At 42.4% G+C, this 21,348-nt stretch overlaps 1 protein-coding gene across 1 annotated transcript; it reads right to left on the bottom strand.

Moving 5' to 3' along the window:
• Positions 1–1,172: 1,172 nt before the first annotated feature.
• cat (catalase) lies at positions 1,173–20,424 on the bottom strand. The gene is made up of 13 exons (XM_080474897.1): positions 20,229–20,424; positions 18,849–19,020; positions 16,276–16,386; positions 15,622–15,752; positions 15,407–15,511; positions 15,167–15,292; positions 13,254–13,445; positions 12,971–13,123; positions 11,754–11,892; positions 9,704–9,834; positions 7,359–7,466; positions 2,870–2,953; positions 1,173–2,068 (listed from the first exon to the last, which is right to left on the bottom strand). The coding sequence occupies exons 1-13, from the start codon at positions 20,292–20,294 to the stop codon at positions 2,003–2,005; spliced, it is 1,584 nt and encodes a 527-aa protein (XP_080331023.1). The 5' UTR covers positions 20,295–20,424; the 3' UTR covers positions 1,173–2,002.
• Positions 20,425–21,348: the final 924 nt, after the last annotated feature.

Genomic DNA, 21,348 nt, shown 5'->3' with positions numbered 1-21,348 from the left:
ATTTCCAGCCAGAACACACTTTGCTACATGTCAGCTCTTTCCCACTGGACTTAATTGTTCTGGTACTTCAATACTTTTTCATTATAACTGTGATTGCATTGATACTCTTTAGACCATTGATTGGCACTTGATTGACTTTTTCACGATTCCACGGGACTTTTGGATACTACAGAACCAAAACAATCCCAGCTCCGGAGGAGATCTGCCTGGAGAGGAACGGAACCAAAATACCCGTTCGAGTAAACCTGGTGAAGACCTGCAGGAAACCTTTGACCTCCGTCATTGCCACCATTAATACAAAGTGTTGAGTTGAACTTGTGTTATTGACCAAATACTTATTTTCTGCACCATTATGCAAATGAATTCTTTAGAAAATCATACAATGTGATTCCCTGGATTGTTTTTTTTTTTTTTTTTCACGTGTACTGAAAATGACAGACCTCTCATCTTTTTAAGTGGGACAACTTGTACAATCGGTGGCTGCCAAATACTTTTTCTGCCCCACATCACCCCCCCCCCCCCTCTCATACACACATTCATATTGCTATTTGAATTTACTTAGTCCAGGTAGTATGGAGGGAATACTAATCCCAAGATTTTCAAGATGTGTTTTATCTGAAAGGTGTTGAGTAGATAAGGATTTTACTGACTGACGGAGAAACGTAAATTGTTTTTATATAAATTCATCACTAAAAAACACACTTTGGCACAGACCAAGATTAGATGATAGATTAAAACCGGGGTCGTCTATTTTTCATTTAACGGGTTTGGCCGAGTCACATAATCCTGTTCTATATTCATTGTAGATTCATAAGATTATGAGGCGACACCTGGAAGCCTTTTATGACTAAAACTGGTTCATTTTGGAGCTGCGGTGTTCAAATGTTTTTGTTTTTTTCTTCCATTTTTCCCCAAGACAACTTCAGCTTTTAATATGTGGATATTCTGTGTGTTTGACTGTGCGGCTCAAAGCACTTCTCCAATAAACAGCCTCGAAGTTCTACACAGTTTCAACACAAGAACGTGGGCGTTGATCTAATAAACTACAGAGCATCGGCTCGGCTGCTCTGCTGGGAACGAGGCCGTCTGAAAACCATAAACCCCCCGCCGCCCCCCGCAAATGTTCATCTTGATGTGTAACGACTGAGAAAAAGAGTCAAGAGACAAAAGAAAGCAGTTGATGAGCTTTAATTAAAAATCTAGTCAGGCACTAAGTATGCATCGCATCTGGAACTCATTAATACAAAAAAAGAAAAATATATCAGTTACATTCAGGTCAGCAAGTGAAAATGAATGCCAGTGAGGACGTCTGTTCGTTCCAGGAAACCTGTTGATTTAACGTCTTTATTATGTGCAGGTCGCGCTGGACTGAAGACGATTTTCTTTGCTTGGCTGGAATCTCCATGAATGTGTGAGGAATCTGTAAATTATAGTTCGAGGACAGTAAAAAGGCGCCGAGCTCCAGTCACCACTTTTTGATTGTTATGAAATCTCGAGTGGACAAAAACAAGCAGACACCAGCGAGGAAAGAGAAACAAAGAAAACAAGCGGCTTTTTGTTATTAAGAGATGGATTTTGCTTCCATGTTCATAGTGGATCAGTAAAGCAGAGGAAACTCAACGTTTTACTACTTTCATCACAAAAAAAAACAATCGATTATTGTCGTTTATTCATTTAAAAGTAACAGAGATAATTCAACCGCTGGACTTGAAAGTCTTTTTTTTTTTTTTTAATGTCATTGTTCAAATCTGAAGTGAAATTACAATGAATTTCCTGCAGATTACAAGACTCATTCAACAAATCACCTCCTGGAATGAGTGAATTAAAAAAAAAAAAAAAAAAAAAAATGTATTAACCACAACGTCAATATTTTGAAAAAGAAAAAAAAAAAATCTTTTTTGATCACATCTGACCCGATCAGTAATGCTGCTGCGGCTCGTAGCGTTTTGAAATCACGTTCGTGCATTTGCTGTGAGAGACGCTGAACGGCGAGATTCAGAGTTCACATCTTGGAGGACGCAGCGATGGCCGAGGCTCCTGGACGGCTGTAAACGTGCGGGGCTTTGTTCTGAGGAGGAGGGGGGGGGGGGGACAGAGAGACATGTCAGATCAAGGATGGCCATCTCGCACAGCCCCACCTTTCATTTACTTCCTCGATTTGGAAGGAAAACCGATAAAGAATACACATCGATCAATAATGAGAAGCGGCTTTGTGTCTATTGAACTGGTACAAGTGGCCGTAAGACCTTTTTTTAAAAAAATACTAAAGCCCAAAAAGGAACCGTATGTATAATTATGGTACATTTTTGCAGCTATAGGAGAAGTTTTCTGGACATTTCACTGGATTTTACACCAGAAGGTTTCATTAAAATGGGCTTTATGTCGAGATTGTAGTAATTTGTCGGTTTTGTGAGAATAACGTGTCATCATGTATACTCTGCTTCACAACAAAGAAAAACTTTAAAAAGTTGAAATTTAAACGCCATTATGTCGGTAGTTTAGCAGTCGGGTCCACTGGAGAGGAAACGGAGCCGAATGTTGCCTCTTAACTAAAATATGTTCGACACGCCGGGTTTAAACGACTCGGGACAGAAATCATTCAAGCAATTTTTCCCCCAATTCTGAGAAGTGAAACACATGCACCGATTATACATATATTCAGAAAGTAGACAATAGAAACAGAAAGTGATGATCAGGCAAAAATCGATCACAACTACAATGACGATCATTCAGGGTAAATCCTCTAGTTGAAAGCATGCACATCGTTCCCATATGACCTCGCGGCAATGACGTCAGAGCTCGTCTGGGATACGTTACTGGAGGTGGCCGGAGCGAGCGCGATCCTCAGAGACAGAAACTACAGCCGTACCTTCTGGGCTTCTGCACTGTACTTGTTGACCAGAGTCTGGACCCTGTTCCCATAGTCTGGGTGGATGGCCTTCAAGTTCTCCACCTGCACAAGGAAAGAGTCAATCCATTTTTAAATCACACACACACACACACACCTTTACAATGCATCATCATACAAGACCTGGAAACAAAGACACATCCAGACTCATTTCAGATCATTTGACTTGTGGTCCTATTGAATTCAAAAAGTAAGAGATTCTAAACAAAAGTCAACATTTCAATCCTTTTCTCCTTTACCCATTATAATTTTACGCCGGAAACAAAAATCTAAAAACTGCTGAATCTCTAAATCTCTTCTATATCCGTGTGGCGGAAGTAACTGGCAGCTCTCTGCCCATAGAGGAGGAGCCGCCCGGACGCAGACACACTGGAACGTGGAACAGAGCCTGAAGGGAAGTGTTTGGATTTTTCTACACGTACAGTATGTACAAAATAAAACATGCAAATATATATATATATATGAACCATTTTGATGACATGTGGAAAAAAAGAAAATCAGAGGATGACACAAAAAAAAGTCATAAGTTATTTCTGCTGTGGTCCTCATAAAAGAAATCCATAAAAAATATGAAATAGTGACATTATAGTGAACAGTTAAAAACACTAAATTGTACAAAAGGACAGTATAAATTTAGGATAAAATACTTAAAAAGTTCTTCCAATACAAATCTATTGCACAAAAGGATTTATCACATACATACATACATATATATATATATATATAGATCCCAACATAAGTCATCACATGCCTGAAAGAGGTGAAGCGTGTTTCTGAAGTGGATCGTGGGCGATTTGAGCCAATGAAGGACGCCGACTGAAACGTCAGACTCGAGGGTTCGCGAGCATGTCCGCATCCGCCGTCCGTCATTTATTATGCATTTTCCAGGGACGCAAGTCTCGGCCACATATAAAATAAACTCTTCGGGATTTGAAATGACAAAACAGGTGCTACAGGCTTCCTGAATTGCAAACCAGCGATCAGACGACAGCGACACAGGAAACCAACTTGTTTTAGCAATCTGCTGCAGAAAACCACAGAGGTTTGAGGGGGATCGATTCACACGACGACACAGCCGTCAGTACAGCCGACACAGGCAACACACTCCCAAAGCGTCTGGGCACAAAACAAACAAACAAAAAAAAAAAAATTCAACTTTTCTGAAACGCTCCCGTTACACCCCGAGGAGGGACGGAACATATCTTGAAGGACACAGGGAAACGGTTGGAGTTTTACCATTTTTATTTAATTTTCTTTTAATTTGCTCGTTTTTTTTTTTTTTTTTATTCAAAAAAAGTGTTGAGCCTGAAAAGCAAGTGGGTCATGTAAAAACCAGAACCCGACCAAACCCCATAACCACCCCGTGTCCCAGAACAGGTACCTGGTGGGCTGGCAAAAACAAAACCAACAGGTGCGGTACAGGGCCGTAGGAGCCGGTACCAACACCCAATCTAAAAGCCCCGTTTCCACAGTGCCCCTTGGTACCGGTGCCGGTCAGGTGGGGGTTGACTATCCGTAACCAGACCCGTATCAGTGCCGCGTTTCCATTACAGGGGGAACGGTTTGAAATGTAGGCGGGGTTATGAATGGTTGCGTAATCATGCAGGATGTGACGCCATAACGGGAGGACATTTTCAAAAAAGTTTCCTGATTGCTGCAGAAGAACTGATTGGAAAAGGCTGCTTGCTGGGAGAACAGCGGTTGTCACGGACCAATGAGCAGACGGCAGTGTTGAAGCTCCTCCCCCTCATATCTGGCACATTGTGCCTGGTACCCCAAGTGGAGGGGTAGCGAGAAATGGTTACCAATGGTACCGGTTGGTAACGGTTCTGAGTCAGTGGAAACGCACAACAACCGGTTCCGACCTGACCCGTACCGGCACCAAGGGGCACTGTGGAAACGGGGCTTAGGAAACGAAAACCCCAACCTACTTCTGAAGGGTAAACAAAAGTGAAAACAGATTGTTCGAACGGGAAAGGTCGAGAGAGAGACGCCGCTGCGGCTGGAGAGGCGGGCTTCAGAAAAACCTAGCAAAATCATAAATATCAACAAATACTGAAATAATCCCTCAAGAAAACAAACAAGGGGATATAGAGATACATTTACTTCCCAAAACTTTATATAACAAACTAAATAAATTGACCTCTCAACGGAAGTAGAATAATAACAAATACGAAAAATCTGCCCCAATACCCAACAGCTACACCGAGTTGATGGACAACAACATCAATGTTTCCTCCAGAGTGCCGTATCACCTTGTGGTCCAGTGAGCAGCTGTGTTCACTGGTGAAGGATCACAAAATGATGGTCAAAGTGATTTGAAGCGTCGCCGTGACTCTCGGAGGTCCCGGTTTGGATCAGAGGGAATCGGGTCAGTCAAAAGGGTCTCCACAAGCCGTCTCTTCTCTTACCCTGCCGTTTACACCATGACCTGTGTTAAACGTGCAATGCGGCTCCGCGTGTCAACACGTCCGGCCAATCGGATGGAGCTCGGCCTCCCGGCATCGTGTTGAAAAACAAATCGGTTGATTTCATACATGGTCGGGGGTTGAATTGATGGTTTCTATGACGCGTCGCGATTAAACATCGTAGATCATGTACGTTGAAGTAAAACAAATAAACAGCGAGTACTATGCGACGTCATCCGTCAGCAGCAGGTAGACCAGGGCGCACACAGTGATGCATCGTGGGAATTGAAAGGTGAGACCAGTGAAGATGCACAGCCTTAATGTTTGGTGACGACAGCTTAGCAGAAAGAGGGAAAAACTGGAGGCGCAAACCGGACCCGTCGGGTCCGAGAGGATAAAGGTCAGCGTTGTTGGAAAGTAAAACTCCCAAAAAGACAAATTTATCATCATGGTAATAGTTGGTTGTTTCATGTGTCTGCATCATAGCAAACGTCAAGACCCCTGTGAAACGACGACATTTCATCAAGTGTGAAAACTGTCCCTGGTTTGCAGCTTCCCATCAGACCAGCACCGATTTGAAGTCGGTGTGTTGACCGTTGACGCCGGCATTTAAAGAGGCTGTGACGGGAACCTCTCTCGCTCGAACACTCTGAGGAGACGGACACGACGTGCAAACAGCCAGACGTCCTCGTTCGCAGAAGACGCGCCAGAATCCTGCACGTCTCCAATTCTCCGTCAGTAGAATTCATTACAGATAAATGACACACAGGAGGGACTTTTTTTTTTTTTTTTTTTTTTTACTGACAGAACTAACCAAGCGGGAGATGAACCAATAAGAGACCAGCAGGATTCATTCGAGCTTGTTGTTCCTACAGAACCACAGAACCGCACGCTTCCTGCTGCAGCTCGTTTCTCCGACATCCTGTGGTGGAAAGAAAAGCCACCAACGTTCCGCCGTATGAATCACCAGCCATCGCCCCTCACGTCACAGGAGAAGGGGAGTTTGCATGTTCTACCTGGGCGCACACGGGTTGTTCCCCCTGAAGGACGAGACCTCTTCAGGGTGAACCCTTTGTGTTTGAAATAAGATTTAAAAAAAAAAAAAAGTGGTACTGGTGCATATCCCCAGTCATCATCTTCCAATGATCAGTTCAGGGCAAACGGGATGAAACATGAACGCGACTCGATATTGTCAAGAGCGGGTCTGGATGATCTTTTTTTTTTTAAACACGAGGCAGGAGTGTGTTGTGATGAACAAACACTACCTCTAAGTGATGTGGAGTTTTTATAGTTTTGCCTTTATACTTCCAAATAACAGTGTTCTCTCTCTCTCTCTTTTTTTTTAAACACAAACTGTGCCACATGTATTTATTTTAATTCTCTACGTGTCGTGCAGTTCCCCAGAGCAGTGCTGCAGAAGCGTAACTTGTTGATTCATGTGCGTCTGGATTCAGGTCAGTGGTCTGTGGTCAACAGGTCTGATGAGGACGTGATGAACGGTCTGGCGGTGGACCAAAACATGTCGACACGCAGGAAACGAGGCACCGTGGCTATTCGCAGCTCACTGCAAAAGTACTGGCCGAGACCAACAACATTTTCAAGAGAAAACACAAAACTTTCCTTTCTGAAACTGAAAAGTTAACACAGGTTTTGGAAAATGGCTCAGAAGGTGGAACTTTTGGAAAACGATCCAACTCGTGTAGACAGAGGAAACGCCGCTACTGGTCATGTGCACCACGGCCGTATGAACTGGTTCTTCTGCACATGCTCAGTAGAGGGACAATAAGAGCAGTGTGAGCATGTGTGTGTGTGTGGTTTTATTACAAAAACAACACCCCCCACTAGTGGCCCAACATGTCAACTACATCGTTTTTCATCATTTCTGCCGTTTCTGTGTAAACCAACTGCGTTTTCAGAATGTCGGTGCGTAAACGCGAAACCCTTGTTTGAAACGAAAACGATGCGTTTTCACTTGAAACGGTGTGAACCGAGCCGGCATTCTGCATTAGGAAGCGGAGGAATGGAAGCGGAGGTGCGCTCACCAGGCGTTTCTGGATGAAGAGCTGGGCTCCCTTCAGGGCTCCGGCCATGTTCTGACAGAGCCGCCCGCGCTCCTCTTCATTCAGCACTTGGGTGTAGAACGTACGCACCTGCAACCAAACCGAACACATGAAAGAGACACGACGGAACTCGGCCAAAGACGATTCTTTACTTCGTTCCCGTCGCCTTCATCGCTGCAACTTGCTAGAAGTGTGAGACTGAAGAGACGTGAACTGGATTTTACAACTCGTGAATGAGCCACGCTCGTGTTTCTTCTCTGGGTGAAAACATCCGAGGAGGGAAAACTGGAAGAACGAGAAGGAGACCACAGACCGCCGCGCAACGAAAAGGAAACGGTTGTTAAGACGATCACATTTTAATCTTCTTATAGCTTCAAATATAGAACTATACCATGAACGACAAATTTTTAACATAGTTTATCGTCTGACAGCAAATTATACCTGAAAATATTCTGATTGACGTAAAGGAAAGTGAATTTATTCTTTAGTTTCTCTCCTAGAAATGACGGTTGTAGTTGGTGCTATATAAATAAAGTTGAATTGAATTCGTTTCCGAGATCCAGAAACAAAAATGCATTTAAATATTGTCTGCTGTGTGGAGTCTAAATGAAATGTAAAGTATGACGTAGCAGAGGTGAGATGCAGAGGACAGACTAACAGGATGGAGAGTTACACTCCGAATGCAGTCTTTTTCCAAAATCTACTAGAAAAAGTACTTCTTTTACAGTTTTTGAAGTTGTTGAAGCTTTCAGAAAATACCTGAAATAAACATGGCATCTTATTATTTCATTTACCCCAAAATTTATTGTATTTTTGGATAAAACGGGCTTAAATAAAAAGACCCAATAACCAAGATGGGGGATTTTTTTTAAATGACGAGAAGGTGAAAAAAATACAAATAAAATAAAAAGCTTATAAATGGAGACAAAAAAAAAGAGATAATATGGTTAAAATGGCTAAAGTTCCTTCCATCCTGTGGCCATAAGCCTCTAAACCGCCTCCCGGTAAATGTCTGTGTTTACCAAACATTTTTTAGTCTCAATTGATGTTCAACTTTCTTTGGATTTATTCCGTGTGGAGCAATGCTTCAAAGAAGTTCCCTCTGAGATTAATAAAATTATTTCCATTCTAAAATGTTAAACTCGTCTAAAAAAAAAAATATGCTGGACAAGAAAAATGAAATGTGTGACACAAAACTTTGTTGCATTTATGAAGTTCCAATTAAGATTTAGGATGGTAAAGGTTTCTGCATCAGAATATATGTCTTACAGGATCACAAATATAAACAGAAATGGGGCAGAAGCATTTCAACGACGATTGCATGAGTAAAGGGTGAAGGTATAAATAGAACTATGTTAAACAGGAGCTCTGCTCATGTGACACATGCTTGTCTTGTGTGTGTGTGTGTGTATATATATATATATATTATATATGCGTGTTTTTAAATAGCAAAACCATATGGAATGAGTCAATGTCTCCCTCTGTTCTGTTAGGTGTGTGTCGGATCGTATTTTTGTAAGGTTTCATACAGTCATGGATGTGTATGTATAATTGTATTTTGTTAATGGGAAATAAAAAAACTTAAAAAAAAAACAACTTCTGTATATGAAACTGTAAAACCCTCATTTTAAAGAATAAATGTGTTTTGTGGCTCCTGGTGAATTTGATGTATTGGGGAAAAAAAAATCATCACAAAAATGGTTTCTCTTTTTGTGAGAAACCACTCTTAAATCAAGAGTTCAGCTCAAAATCGCGATCTCTGTTTCAGTAAAAAATGTTAAGATTCAATATTCTTCAAGTGAAAACAGTCATAAAGACTAAAATTCACTCTTCTTATTGCCAAAATTCAATGTTTTTGACTAAAAGAGTGAAATGTAAGATTTGACCATAAAAATGGTGGATTTTAATGTTTTTAACTGTAGTAAATTTCAACATTTTGTACCTCAAATTTAGAATTTTTACATTTCTGACTGTAAGAACAGTTAATGTTAAGTTTTTTGTTTTAACAATGAAAACTAAGAGATCATACAGATCCACGATTGCTGTCCCCAGAGTTCTAAATGATCCGTCTGGCCGTGTTTTGCAGTATAGTGAAATTAGTGTACATTTATATGTGTTGCCCCAAGTCTACACAGTACTTTAAAGATTGTGAACGGGAGAGAATGTGTAGTGTTTTGCCTTACTGAGTTTTTATCCAGTATCACACAAAGAAATTAGATTTCACGAGTTCCTACAATGTCAATGCCTTCTATGTGTATTACTGCGTGTAATTAGTTTCCCTTTGACAATAGGATGGGAGCGTTTCACTGCCCCGTCATCCTCCTCACCTGCGTGACGTTATCTTCGTCCTCGGTGTTGTAACGGGCCACGTCAGGAGACACCTTGAACTTGGACTCCATGAACTGCGGCTGGGTGTCTGGGGCGCTGAAGCTGTTGGGGTAGTAGTTTGGAGCGCCACCTGCAGGCCAGATGGAGGAACAGACTGATGAGTGAGGAAGGCCACTTAAAAATAATCAGCATAAGAAATAGTCACTCCCTGCAAAGTATTCGAAAAGCCATCAGACCAACACTTCATAGTTTATTCTTCCTCCGTACGCATGGTGGAGAACTTTTTAAAACTTGTGTTTTCGGCGTCTCCGACCACCGTTGTTGTGGAAATGGACTCCTGAAACGCTAAGAAGGTTTTGCGTTTGAATTTGAAAACATTGTCGTGTCAACAGGGCCGAACCCAGCATCCTTAACGAAGTCGGTTTCCCGTTGGCAGGTGTACCACCCAATGACCTTAAAGTACACTTTGTGTATTAGTGGAAAACACCTAAACCTAGTTATTTAACCAATATGTTGAGGTGAGGTATTTGTAGAGCCTAAAGTCACAAAACACATCAGCTGGACTGAACTGTAATAACAGAATGATGATTTTGTTGAAAGATATGCAGGTTAAATCTTTGTTCATCTATTAACTCGCACTGCAAAACCTTTAAACCAAATTAAGTCCATCAATTTCTGCAACAAACGTTTGATCAGACTATGATATTAGAAGTGGCTGGGAAGATTCTTTGCACATACAAGTGGGCTGAGACATTCAGGAGTATGGCAAACGCTGCTCTGCGGTTCTCTGCATCAACTGAATAGTGCCATCTGCTGGACACGGCCTGGCAGTGCATTTGCATTGAAGGAGAGGGGGCGGGGCATCTTTTTGGTAAATATCTGTTGTCACTACTGATTGCAGATCATTCAGAAAGGAGACAAAAACAACCAACAGCACCCACTAGTGGCCACTACAACACTGATTTCGGTATTTCTGCTGTTTCCATGTAAAAAGCAAAACACAAACATTCTAGTTTTCATTTAAAACGTTGTGTAAACGGGGCCTCAGTTCTCAGGCTCTGGCCTGGCGATGAGACGGAGGGACAGAATTGGAGCACTGCGAGCCTAGCATGTCTACTTCTTGTTAATTTGTGGTGAAATATAATATCAGAAGATGCTTAAATAACCTCGTTCCCATTGTTTTGTTAATATGTTACCCAAATGTTTGAGGTCCTGACGGTGCTCCCTCCAGCTCCTCAGCAGGTTATAGATCCGGGGGGGGGGGGTGTTCCAGAAAGGAGGTTCAACAAACTCTCAGTCTCTCCCTGAACTCTGAGGGTACGTCTGAAAAGTCCCTCCTTTCTCCTTATCTATGGACTTTACCTTAACCCCGTGGATGACGTCACGGGGTTAAGGCAAGGTGTTAGGAGGCTTCCTAAAGGAGTTAGTGAAAGGTGATCACGGTGGCGTGGCAGTCGGACGGCACTTTCCCTTAGTGACGTCATAATAATCCGACGGCGGCGCAAGTTAGTGACGTCCGCCACGGTGGGGGGGAAAGAACTACAAGTTTACGAAAATGGACTACAAAAAGCAAATTTGGGTTTTATTTGATTTAAAGTCGTTCTAACTCTCCAATTTCCTCCCATTTGCACTATTTGAGGCGAGTTTGGTGAAAGCAACAGTAAGTACCCTCACAGAGGCCCGATGACACGAGGGATGCAGCTGAAAGACGCACGAGGCTTTTCTGTCTGAACTCTGAAATGTTGTTTTTTTTCGTGCAGATCGATCGCTGCTCTTTGCCACAGTGGATGAAGAGACAGACACGGTTGATTTGGGACAAGTTTTACACCAAATGCAACAATAAAACCAAAAACAAATGCCCAACATGACGCAACCCGAGTAGCTTTCGGTTAAAGGCCTTGCTCAAGGACGCCGTTGGCAGAGGGGATTCAAACCGCTGAACTTGTGGTCAGAAGCTTCACGGCCCCTGTATCGACCTGGAACCAGCATCTTGTTGGGATCCGGGATTAATGATTGAGCCGGAGCCGCCCGAGCTGGACTGGGACTGACCTTGGTTGTCAAACATGCACATCGGACCGTCGCGTTGGTAGTTCGCCACGCGGGTCCTGAAGGGGCAGTTGACGGGGATGTGCAGGTAGTTTGCTCCCAGGCGGTGGCGATGCGTGTCGGGGTAGGAGAAGAGGCGACCCTGTGGGGGAAAAAAAAAAACAACCCATGAGACGCCGTCAACCAGGCTGATTTAATATATCGTTATCAATGTACACTACCCATGACGTAGTGATTTTTATATTACTGAAATGAGCGTAAAGAGATTTTTTATAACACAATTCCAAAATTGAGAAATTGTTGTTGCAAATTAATACTTTATCCTTGAATTTTGTATAAAATTCTGAATGTGCAAAAAAACTAAATGGAAATAAAACCTCCTGCAATCAGGGCCTCAACACATGCATACAGAAATATACACAAAAAAATACATGGGAAAAAAAAGCGCTGTCAAAATCAACGCGTTAATTACGGCAATTAAGAATGTTTAAATTTTTATTTATTTATTTATTTTAATGTACACAATTAATGCAGTTTTGTTTACTCCCAGGTTTTATTTTTTTACTCTCTAACCTTTGGTCATGCGTGCAGCTCGCACGACAGCACTAATGAAAGCAATAATAATAATAATAATAATAATAATAATAATAATAATAGCAAAGACAAAGGGGGAAAAACTAGATCAGTGAATGAGGCGGAGAGGATCCAACCATTTCACTTTTTTGTATATTTTGCGTACTCAGTTTTAATATTTCAGGGATTGTTTTTGCTGGGATAATTGATCCGATTATTTTTTCCTAAAGCTATCAACATTGCTGGATGTTTTTTTCCCTCCACATTACGTTGGTCGATGTCGAATTTGGAAAAGAGTGACAATTGTGCCGATTCCTTCTAGATTACCTTTTGGATTTTGTTTGACGAAATTGACATTTTATTCCTGGGAAATGCACAGCGCCGTCTGTGAACGTCCCTTTGTACTGCGATGTACCGATACAGATACCAGTGTCGGTCCGATACTACACAGTTACTTGTACTCATGAAAGCTCATCAACACAACCAGGCAGCAGCACAGGAGAGCCTGAGAGACGTCTTTAATATCAATGACAAAAGTAGGACCAACTGTAGTTTATGTTCTGCTAAAATATCAAGAGAAGAAAGAAAGAAAGTTCGTACAACAACAACTTACATCTTCCATGACAAATCAAAGCTGTGGGCGTTACCTGCAGCATCTTGTCGGGGCTGGGCTCGATGCCCGGGGGCATGTTGCTGGGATCGAAGGCCAGCTGCTCCACCTCTGCAAAGTAGTTGACGGGGTTCCTGTTGAGCACCAGCCTGCCCGCGGGGATCAGAGGGAACTCCTTGTGTGACCACACCTGGAACATGGACACAACACCAGCCATTGGGGGTTTCAGTGAAAAATCACACGACTTCTAAAACACTTCCAAGAGCGACTTCTCTTCTTCCTGCAGCTCAATCTCAATTCTGTGGCGCAAAAAAACGCACCTTAGTCAGATCGAACGGGTTGAACTGGAACTTCTCAGCCTGCTCGAAGGTCATGACCTGGATGGAGAAGGTCCAGGACGGGAAGTTGCCGTTGGCAATTGCGTTGTACAAGTCGCCGATGGCGTAATCTGGGTTGCTGGCTGCCAGGCGGTCGGCCTCCTCCACTGACAGGTTCTTTATTCCCTGATCAGTCTTAAAGAAAAACAAACAAAGAGGCTTCAAGTAAAGATCACAGTGCCATGGCAACACTTTAAAGATGGTCCGAGGACACATTCATAAGTGCATGTGTGTCAAAGAAACGCCTGTAAATATGGAGCCACGGCAAACAAGAAAAGCGTCATTGTTGCAGTTTAGCGCCACCTATTGGACTTTAACAAGCACAACTTAGTGTCAACACCCTTCTCCAAAAGCCTGCCGTCAGACCGCACTGAACACCAAACCACCTTGCGGATACTTCAACTGGTGGTCACAATGTTAGCAGACGGTATTTTTGTAATAATATTTCTAGAACACAAGGAACTTTAATTGTGTAAACAAGCCCTTTTTATGCAATTTGGTTTAGGGTTTTTAATTTCAAAACACATTGTGGCATCAGGAATTACGTTAGATCTTGTGGCGATTGAATATGCTCTGATTTGATAAGCGAATATTACAACCTTACTATCTACAGGCCCAGACCTTTAAAACCCTTTTTCATAAATAAAATGAATTTTAAAAAAGGAGCCATCCTGGTCTGATCTCAATCTGGTTACATTCACACCAGGTGCTCATGTGTCCCAATCTCCAGTCTCCAGATTTATGCAAGGCAGATTTATTTCTCAAGCACCATTCAGATTCGAGACAATTCACAGACCTTTACAAGGAAATACACTCAAGCAAGGCTATTAAAAAGACATTAAAAGGGAGATTAAAGTAAAAACCTTAAGATTAAGATAAATGTAATAAAATGAGTCAAAACTATTGTGTAACTGAACGCCTGAGCAAATAGTGTCTCTCCATGCCTGTTGCAAAAGACGCAAGTGTGTCAACAGGAGGTTTGTTCCACAGGTGAGGAGGTAGGAACTAAACGCTGCTTCACCTCGTTTCTTCCGACTCTGAAACACTTGGGGATACCTCTTCCCGAGGACCTCTGGGGCCCGGAGGTTTCATATTCTACTAGTAGGAAATCTGAGATGTATTAAGGCCTGAGGCCATTTAAAGCTTTACAGACAAGGAGTCGGATTCTGAAGTGGATCCGTTGCAGTGCAGAAACTGAAGCTCAGGTGTAACCTGATCCACCCTCTTCAAGTTGCTGGGGACTCTGGACGAGCAGTCGACTAATCCGTTTCCCACAGACCTGTGAACGCGTCGCTCCAATGATCTAGCTTATTGAAAATTTAAAAAAAAAAAGTTAATCGGAATCTTGTTCAGTCAGAAATCCTTTAATTTCTCAGGTGGCGTTGAGCCGAGCTTGTTACCATCTTAATGTGGGGATTTCATCCCCGAATCCAGAATTACACCCTGATTTCTGCTTGATTTGATGTCCTGAGTGAACTTTAACTTTTCTTCGGGGCCCAAAAAAAAAAAAAAAAAAAAAAAAAAAAAGGACTGCCGCAGTTTTTTCTGGGTTAAATTGTAACTCACATCTGCAGTTGCTTTATTTGTCTCAAAAAGTATATATGCACGTTCCAGGACTGTCTGAGTGTCGTCTCATCCATGTAGACAAAGCTATAATCATGCTGCCCGAACACCAGACACAGATAAGGAAAAAAAAAAAAAAAAAAAAGGTTGCACTGAATGGAAAACAGTTTCCATTAAATTCTGCAAAACTACGAGAAGCTTCAATCGGTCACGAGCTCCATAGAGATATGAAGAGAAGCGCGTCACCATTGTTGCTCTTGGTGTGATTCCCAACACGATGTGTGGCTACAGACCTTGTAGTGGAACTTGCAGTAGACGCGTTCGCCGTCAGCGTTGACCAGTTTGAAGGTGTGGGAGCCGTAGCCGTTCATGTGACGGAAGCCGTCGGGTATGCCGCGGTCACTGAACAGGAAGGACACCTGCCAACGGGAGGAGAGACAGAACGCCCTGACTAATCCCGCCAGCTTCACTTGAGGCCGTCGGCATTAACTTGTTAATACGGTGCATTTTTCCTTTAGAAACCCAACACACACCTGATGCAGACACTCAGGCCTCAGGCTCCAGAAGTCCCACACCATGTCGGGGTCTTTCATGTGGGTCTGTGGATTGCGCTTCTGGGAATGGATGAAGGATGGAAACTGGACGGGGAATACAGGGCGCCGGTCAGAATTGACACTTTTTCCCCTCATTCAACCTAAATTAAAACCTGTGTGAGAAAAGTACTGCGCCGTCAGTAGCGCTCTCTGACCAGGAGGGCGTCCTTGATGAAGAAAATGGGGGTGTTGTTGCCCGTCAGGTCCCAGTTCCCCTCGTCAGTGTAGAACTTGACTGCAAAGCCTCGGGGGTCTCGGACTGTGTCTGCGGACCCAGACTCGCCGGCTGTTATTAAAACACAAAGAAGGTACAAAATCTAAGTCATACGTCAGTGAGCGGTCAACAAATACTTCAAAATGTACCTATACTGATCTTTTCCTTTCCGACTCGGATCCCGTTCACACGACAACATTTCAAGTGAAAACACACGATCGATTTTTTGCGTTTTTGTTTCAGAAACTTTTCGCATTTACACTGCAACATTCTGAAAACAATGTCCGTTTACATGGAAATGGCTGAAACACTGAAAGCGATGTAGTTTTCATGTACGGCCACAAAGTGGGTGTCGTTTGTTTTTGGAGTGAAACCACACGCGCAGAGAACGTCATGCACTAAAAGTCAACAATAGCGGGTAGACGGACATTTGTATGGACCGACAATGACGATTTTAAACAACTTTCAAAAAGTCAAAACTCCACACGATCGCTCCTTCAATTCAAGTAATTAACAATTAACCACCTGGCAAGCACAATACCGGTTTCACAGTCTGAAAGATGAACTTTTCCACGGGGTGTAGATTTATTCTTACCCACGGTGGAGAAGCGGATAGCGATCGGTGTAGTCTTTCCGATGTGCTCGAACACCTTGGCCTTGGAGTAGCGAGTGATGTCATGAGTCACCTCAAAGTAGCCGAACGCTCCTGTTTTGAAAAAGGACACACACCAAGAAAGCATATGCAATTACATACAAATAAGAAAAGCTTGAAGTGTTAATAAAGCATCCATCCATGCATCAAGTTTCATATGGAGTTAGGATGCACGCACAAAAACTGTTGTGTTGCCTTTATTATTTATGAATCAGTTACAATTCAGGATGGTAAACACGTAATTTTCTGCTATTTTGGTACCCAATTTGAGCAGTTTCACCCTTCTTTCAGTATTTTTGAGATAACTTCATCGTTTTAGCTGTTTTAAGCAATATGTGCCGAGTGTTGGTGTAGAAATAAAAAACAAAAGAAAAGCAGCTTGTTTCAGTTTGGCCACACAAACCACATGATGTGCTTAGTTACAACTAATGCTTGCAAAGATGATCAATTTGTCTGGAGCTAATCCATTAAGAGCAGAGTTCTTAGTCTCTGTCTGGAAGCGACGGTTTGTAATATTTACACACAGGATTGACCGCTGTAGCAGAAGCAGTGGGCCTCCGTCTCTGATAAGGCCGTTTTCCACATGGTGCCAGTTATTATGCAATACGTCCGATGTATCTCATGATGCCCCCCTTGGAGCAGCCCCTCCCTTATCAGTCAGTTATAGTCCCTCTCTGAACACCCGCCTTCTTCCGATTAGCCTTTCCCCCCCCCCCCCCAACAGCGTCACGAGTTCTCTTGAGCAGCTGTGGGAGCGCTCCGTCCTGCGCTGAGCAGAAGACTGTAAACATCAACGAGGAACTCGTGTGGATAGTTACGAGCAGCCGGGGCGGAGTTCAACTCCAATCTGCTGGTGTGATAACACTTTATTGTGTGATATGTTGCCGAGTGAACGTCTACTTCAACTGCACAATCACCCTAAAACACACAACATGCAAAGTGGTGTGTTTGGATGCAGGAATACGCAGTGAGAAAAATAAGTCTGTCTCGACTATCACAGCTGCTCAAAAGCCATTGTATCTACTTAGAATTATTAAAAAAAAAACAAGAAAAAAGAAAAAAAAAAAAAACTGGACAATCTGGTTTGTGGGGTTTCTTCAGCCGGATACAAATGAACTCAAAAAGTTTGTTCATCGGGGATCATGTGACAACAGTCGCTGGCATATTGCATATAGCTGGGATCAAATGTCTGCTGGGATGTTTATTTTTTAATCGACTTCTCCGATAAGCACTGTGTTTGACACCATTTGCCTCGATTCCTGGCTCCAGTTGGACGGTTTTAGGAGCGCGTCTGACCTGCAAGACTTGAATTCCTTTGTGCTCAAATATGGCATCGTGATTACTGCTCTCGTCTCGCAGCGAGGCATTTAATTTAAGGGTGTCGGAGCAGAGAGACGTGCTGTCCGTGTTTAGTTTTCTGTTACTGTCGCGTCAGTTCGGGATGTTTCTGAAAACAAAACAATATTTTTTATCTTTTTTTTTTTTTTATTTCAGCCAAGTCGACTAGTCATAAATAAAAGCAGTGTATTCAGGATCAATGTGTTCTTTGTCTTCCTGAAGTATTTGGCAAAAAAAGCAGATCCCGAGGAGTTGTTGTCCTGATAAACAGCAACCTCATTTACGCAACAACGTTCCAACGGGAAAACGCATCGATTGTGTTTTCACATTTCCACAGGACGTTTTTGGAAACGATGTCCGTTTATATGGGAACAGAAGAAATGCTGAAAAGGTAGTTTTCCTGTTCGGCCACTAGTGGGTGCTGTTGGTTGTTCTTTTAATAATTAGTCTTAAAATTTGTCTTAAAAAGTCGGCGCGTTGTCAAAAAGTCCCTCCCTGGGAGCGGTTTTCAAAACGTTGTGTTTTCAGTGGCGCCGACCAAAATGCAGCAAATGTTTTGGGTTTCCCCTTGAAAACGTGTAAACGGAGCCCATGCCAAGTTAATGAGTCGAAGTTCAACATGGTATTCTTAAAATAATTCAAAATAAATAAGAAGCTGATGTGGGGTTCATTGTCCCGATTACCTGCGTTACCTTCTGAGCTCGGGCAGGATCACATGGTCTGTGGCTGAGCGATATTAAACTGGAGTACAGCGAGCCTTGCTGGCAGCAGCTCTTTTGCTCCCTACAGGTTGAAATGGAAATCGCTCCATTTTCATTTTCTCGATGAACTCTGACCGACGGAGATGTTGAGCGGGATTGGACACCAACAATACTTGAATTAGTTTGGCCAACACTACTTCAGGTGCTGACGAGCAAAGGAGCAGATTATTATGTATTCGATCAGTCGCGTGTTGGGACAATTTAACTCGACGAGCAACAGAAGGATTTTTATATCTTCCGATTACCAGTTGTGCTCACTGACATATTGCCAAACTCTTGTTGAGTGAGGCGTGCTACAAACAAGTGGCAGTATCCCATTTACAGTGGACTTCTGTCTGCGATATCAGCCGAACAGAGGAAATATGAAGGAGGCGCATAATCTGACAGGCACTACAGTGTTATCGGTGCCTCACTCACCTCCTCCTTTAGCGTGCACCACCCTCTCTGGGATGCGCTCCCGGTCAAAGTGAGCCATCTCGTCTGTGAAGACCACATCCTGGACCAGCAGGGGTCCTCTGGGTCCTGCAGTCTGCAGGTTCAGCTTGTCCCCAATGGGATGGCCAGCCCCTGTGGTCATCACCTCTGGTTTCTGATACAAGCAACATTGAACATTTATTTTGAGACTCTTGCACATTATTTGGTTCACGACAGACCTCTCTAACTTGGCAGAGATTTGGGGTTTCTGCAGATGTTCCTACAGGATTATTTCACGCTTTCATCATACATGTAAACACTCTTGCTTATTGGTATGGTGCAAAAAGACGAGACATATGACAGCACTACACAAAAGGAATTAGTTTCCCGAGCTACTGCCTTACGTGTCTTAAAATGGTCATTAAACAGAGTATTTGAACACACCTGTCTTGTTTTAGATGGTCTGCAAGTGTGAGATGATCGTTCTTTGGAATATATTTAATTATTTGTATTTCTTCACACAGAGCTTGTGCACATCTGTTGATGTGTGTGATCAAACTGTGCGTTTTCACATCCATTTAAAAGAACATTTGTCATTCATTAACACCATTGTAAAGTCACTTCTGTGCATCAGTTTGTGTATTCATCAACTCGCGGTATACTTTCCACAATCAGACATTAAGCTGAAGCAGGTGATTCTTTAATTGTACCACTGATTCAATGTAAACAAAGGTGCAGCAGGCTTTAAAAAAATTAAAATAAAAAATGGGTGTAAAAACCCATGGCAAGACAACAGATATGAATTACTGGAAAGCAAATGAGAAAGACACACAAAAAAAAAAAAACCCGAGTAATAAAATAAATAAATCTGTTGTTAAACGGTATTAATGTGTGCACTTGCACTGTCTGGAAGGGACTTGCTAAACTGTGGCTGTTTACTCTGATGTGGTCCAATTATATAACCAGTTTGAAGTTTAACCACATGCCTCTGGACAATGACCTATTGCATATCTACACACTTTAATCCCTCCTCCTGGAGGCTTTTCAGCTCTTTGCAGGATCGTTAAACGTTGAATTGGTGTTTTTAAAAAAAAAAAAAAAAAAAAAAAAAAAAAAAAAGCTGCATCATATAGCTGTTCAGTGGAGACCGTTAACATTAGCAGAATGCTACAGAAGCCAACGAAGACGGGCTTTGCAAAGGTAGAAAACATTCCTCAAGTACAGCACAGAGTTATTAGGATGTTTGGAACGACCAGTAAACAGACAATGGTGAACGTTGTCCACTCGGCCAGTTACCCCAAACGACCTTTTACCCATTTCCTCCCGCAACACCCAGCGCAGCGCAGCAGAAGCCTCTCCCCCAAACACTGCGCACATACCGACCTGTGAGGCCCTGTTCTCCTTCCAGATCTTCATCTGGTCGGTGGTCTTCTCCCTGTTGTCAGCCATGTCGACAGGTTGGTGCTAGCGGACGCTCAGACCGCACGCAGACGTAGCAGATGTAGCGGTGAGAAATGTCGCTTTGGCCTTAAATAAACCCTTCCTGGACTTCGGTGGGCTTGGCCCCGCCCCCTCGAGCGCCCCTCTCCTCTGATTGGCTGAGAGAGGCAAACTGACCCACTTTCGAAGCTGTGGGAGGAAATAAACAAACTTCACTAGTATTCGAGTAACTACAAGAAATCTTCAAATTAGTGAGAGTACTGACAGGAACGAGCATCACAGATCACGTCATTGCAATATCAGCTTTCACTTAAATCTAAATGAGAATATAAGGCTCTGTTTATACGACAACTTTACAAGTGAAAATATAGTTTTTTGCGTTTCGGTTCATTGAAAACTAATGTTTGTTTTCACAGAATTGGCAGAAACACTTAAAACAAAGTCATTTCCTTATAGTTCCACTGGTGTATGGAGGACTAAATGTGCAATTCAATGTGTCATTGATTAATTAAAATCGGAAATGAATGTATAAATGTGTCATTAAATGTGTCATTAATTAATTAAAATACCAATTCATTTTATGTTTAAAAAAACATATAATTATTTCACTATTTAATTAATTATTTCATAGTGGCGTGTTGCACTGCTTCATGAATTTGTTTTATCTGTCAAATTCAGCCGTCAATGTCAGTGGGCGGGGCTAAAACTCAAAGTCAAACCCATTACATTGGTCTGAAGAGTTTCAAAACATGTTGGCTACTTTATCGGATAATCTGCAGACAAACGTCAACAAGTGAACCACTAGAATGGATTCTACAGTTTCAAAAAAAATTTAATTAAAAAAACAAGGCGGCTATGTTACCAGAGGAACTGCAGGAACTTTCTAGGGACTTGGTGAGAGATATTTTAGAATATCTCTCACCACTGAGGTGTTTAACATGCAGGACCCAGTCTTCCTCTTGGTTTTTGTCGGGTGCAAATAAAGTTTTGCTAAATAAAGTAGAGAAGAAGAGATGTATTGTGTGGCATTAGGAAGCATTGTTAGTTCTGTGTTGCTTCAGAG

The sequence above is a fragment of the Lipophrys pholis genome, assembly GCF_963383615.2.
Source record: "Lipophrys pholis genome assembly, chromosome: 11".
Taxonomy (NCBI): domain Eukaryota; kingdom Metazoa; phylum Chordata; class Actinopteri; order Blenniiformes; family Blenniidae; genus Lipophrys; species Lipophrys pholis.
This window is presented reverse-complemented; position numbering and strand designations above follow the sequence as displayed.

Coding starts and splice junctions, on each gene's coding strand:
- cat (XM_080474897.1), bottom strand. CDS start 20,294: ATGGCTGACAACAGGGAGAAGACCACCGACCAGATGAAGATCTGGAAG. Junction 13,446..15,166: donor ACTGCAAGTTCCACTACAAG/GTCTGTAGCCAC, acceptor TTTTTCTTTAAG/ACTGATCAGGGAATAAAGAA. Junction 7,467..9,703: donor ACGAAGATAACGTCACGCAG/GTGAGGAGGATG, acceptor GTTTGGTTGCAG/GTGCGTACGTTCTACACCCA.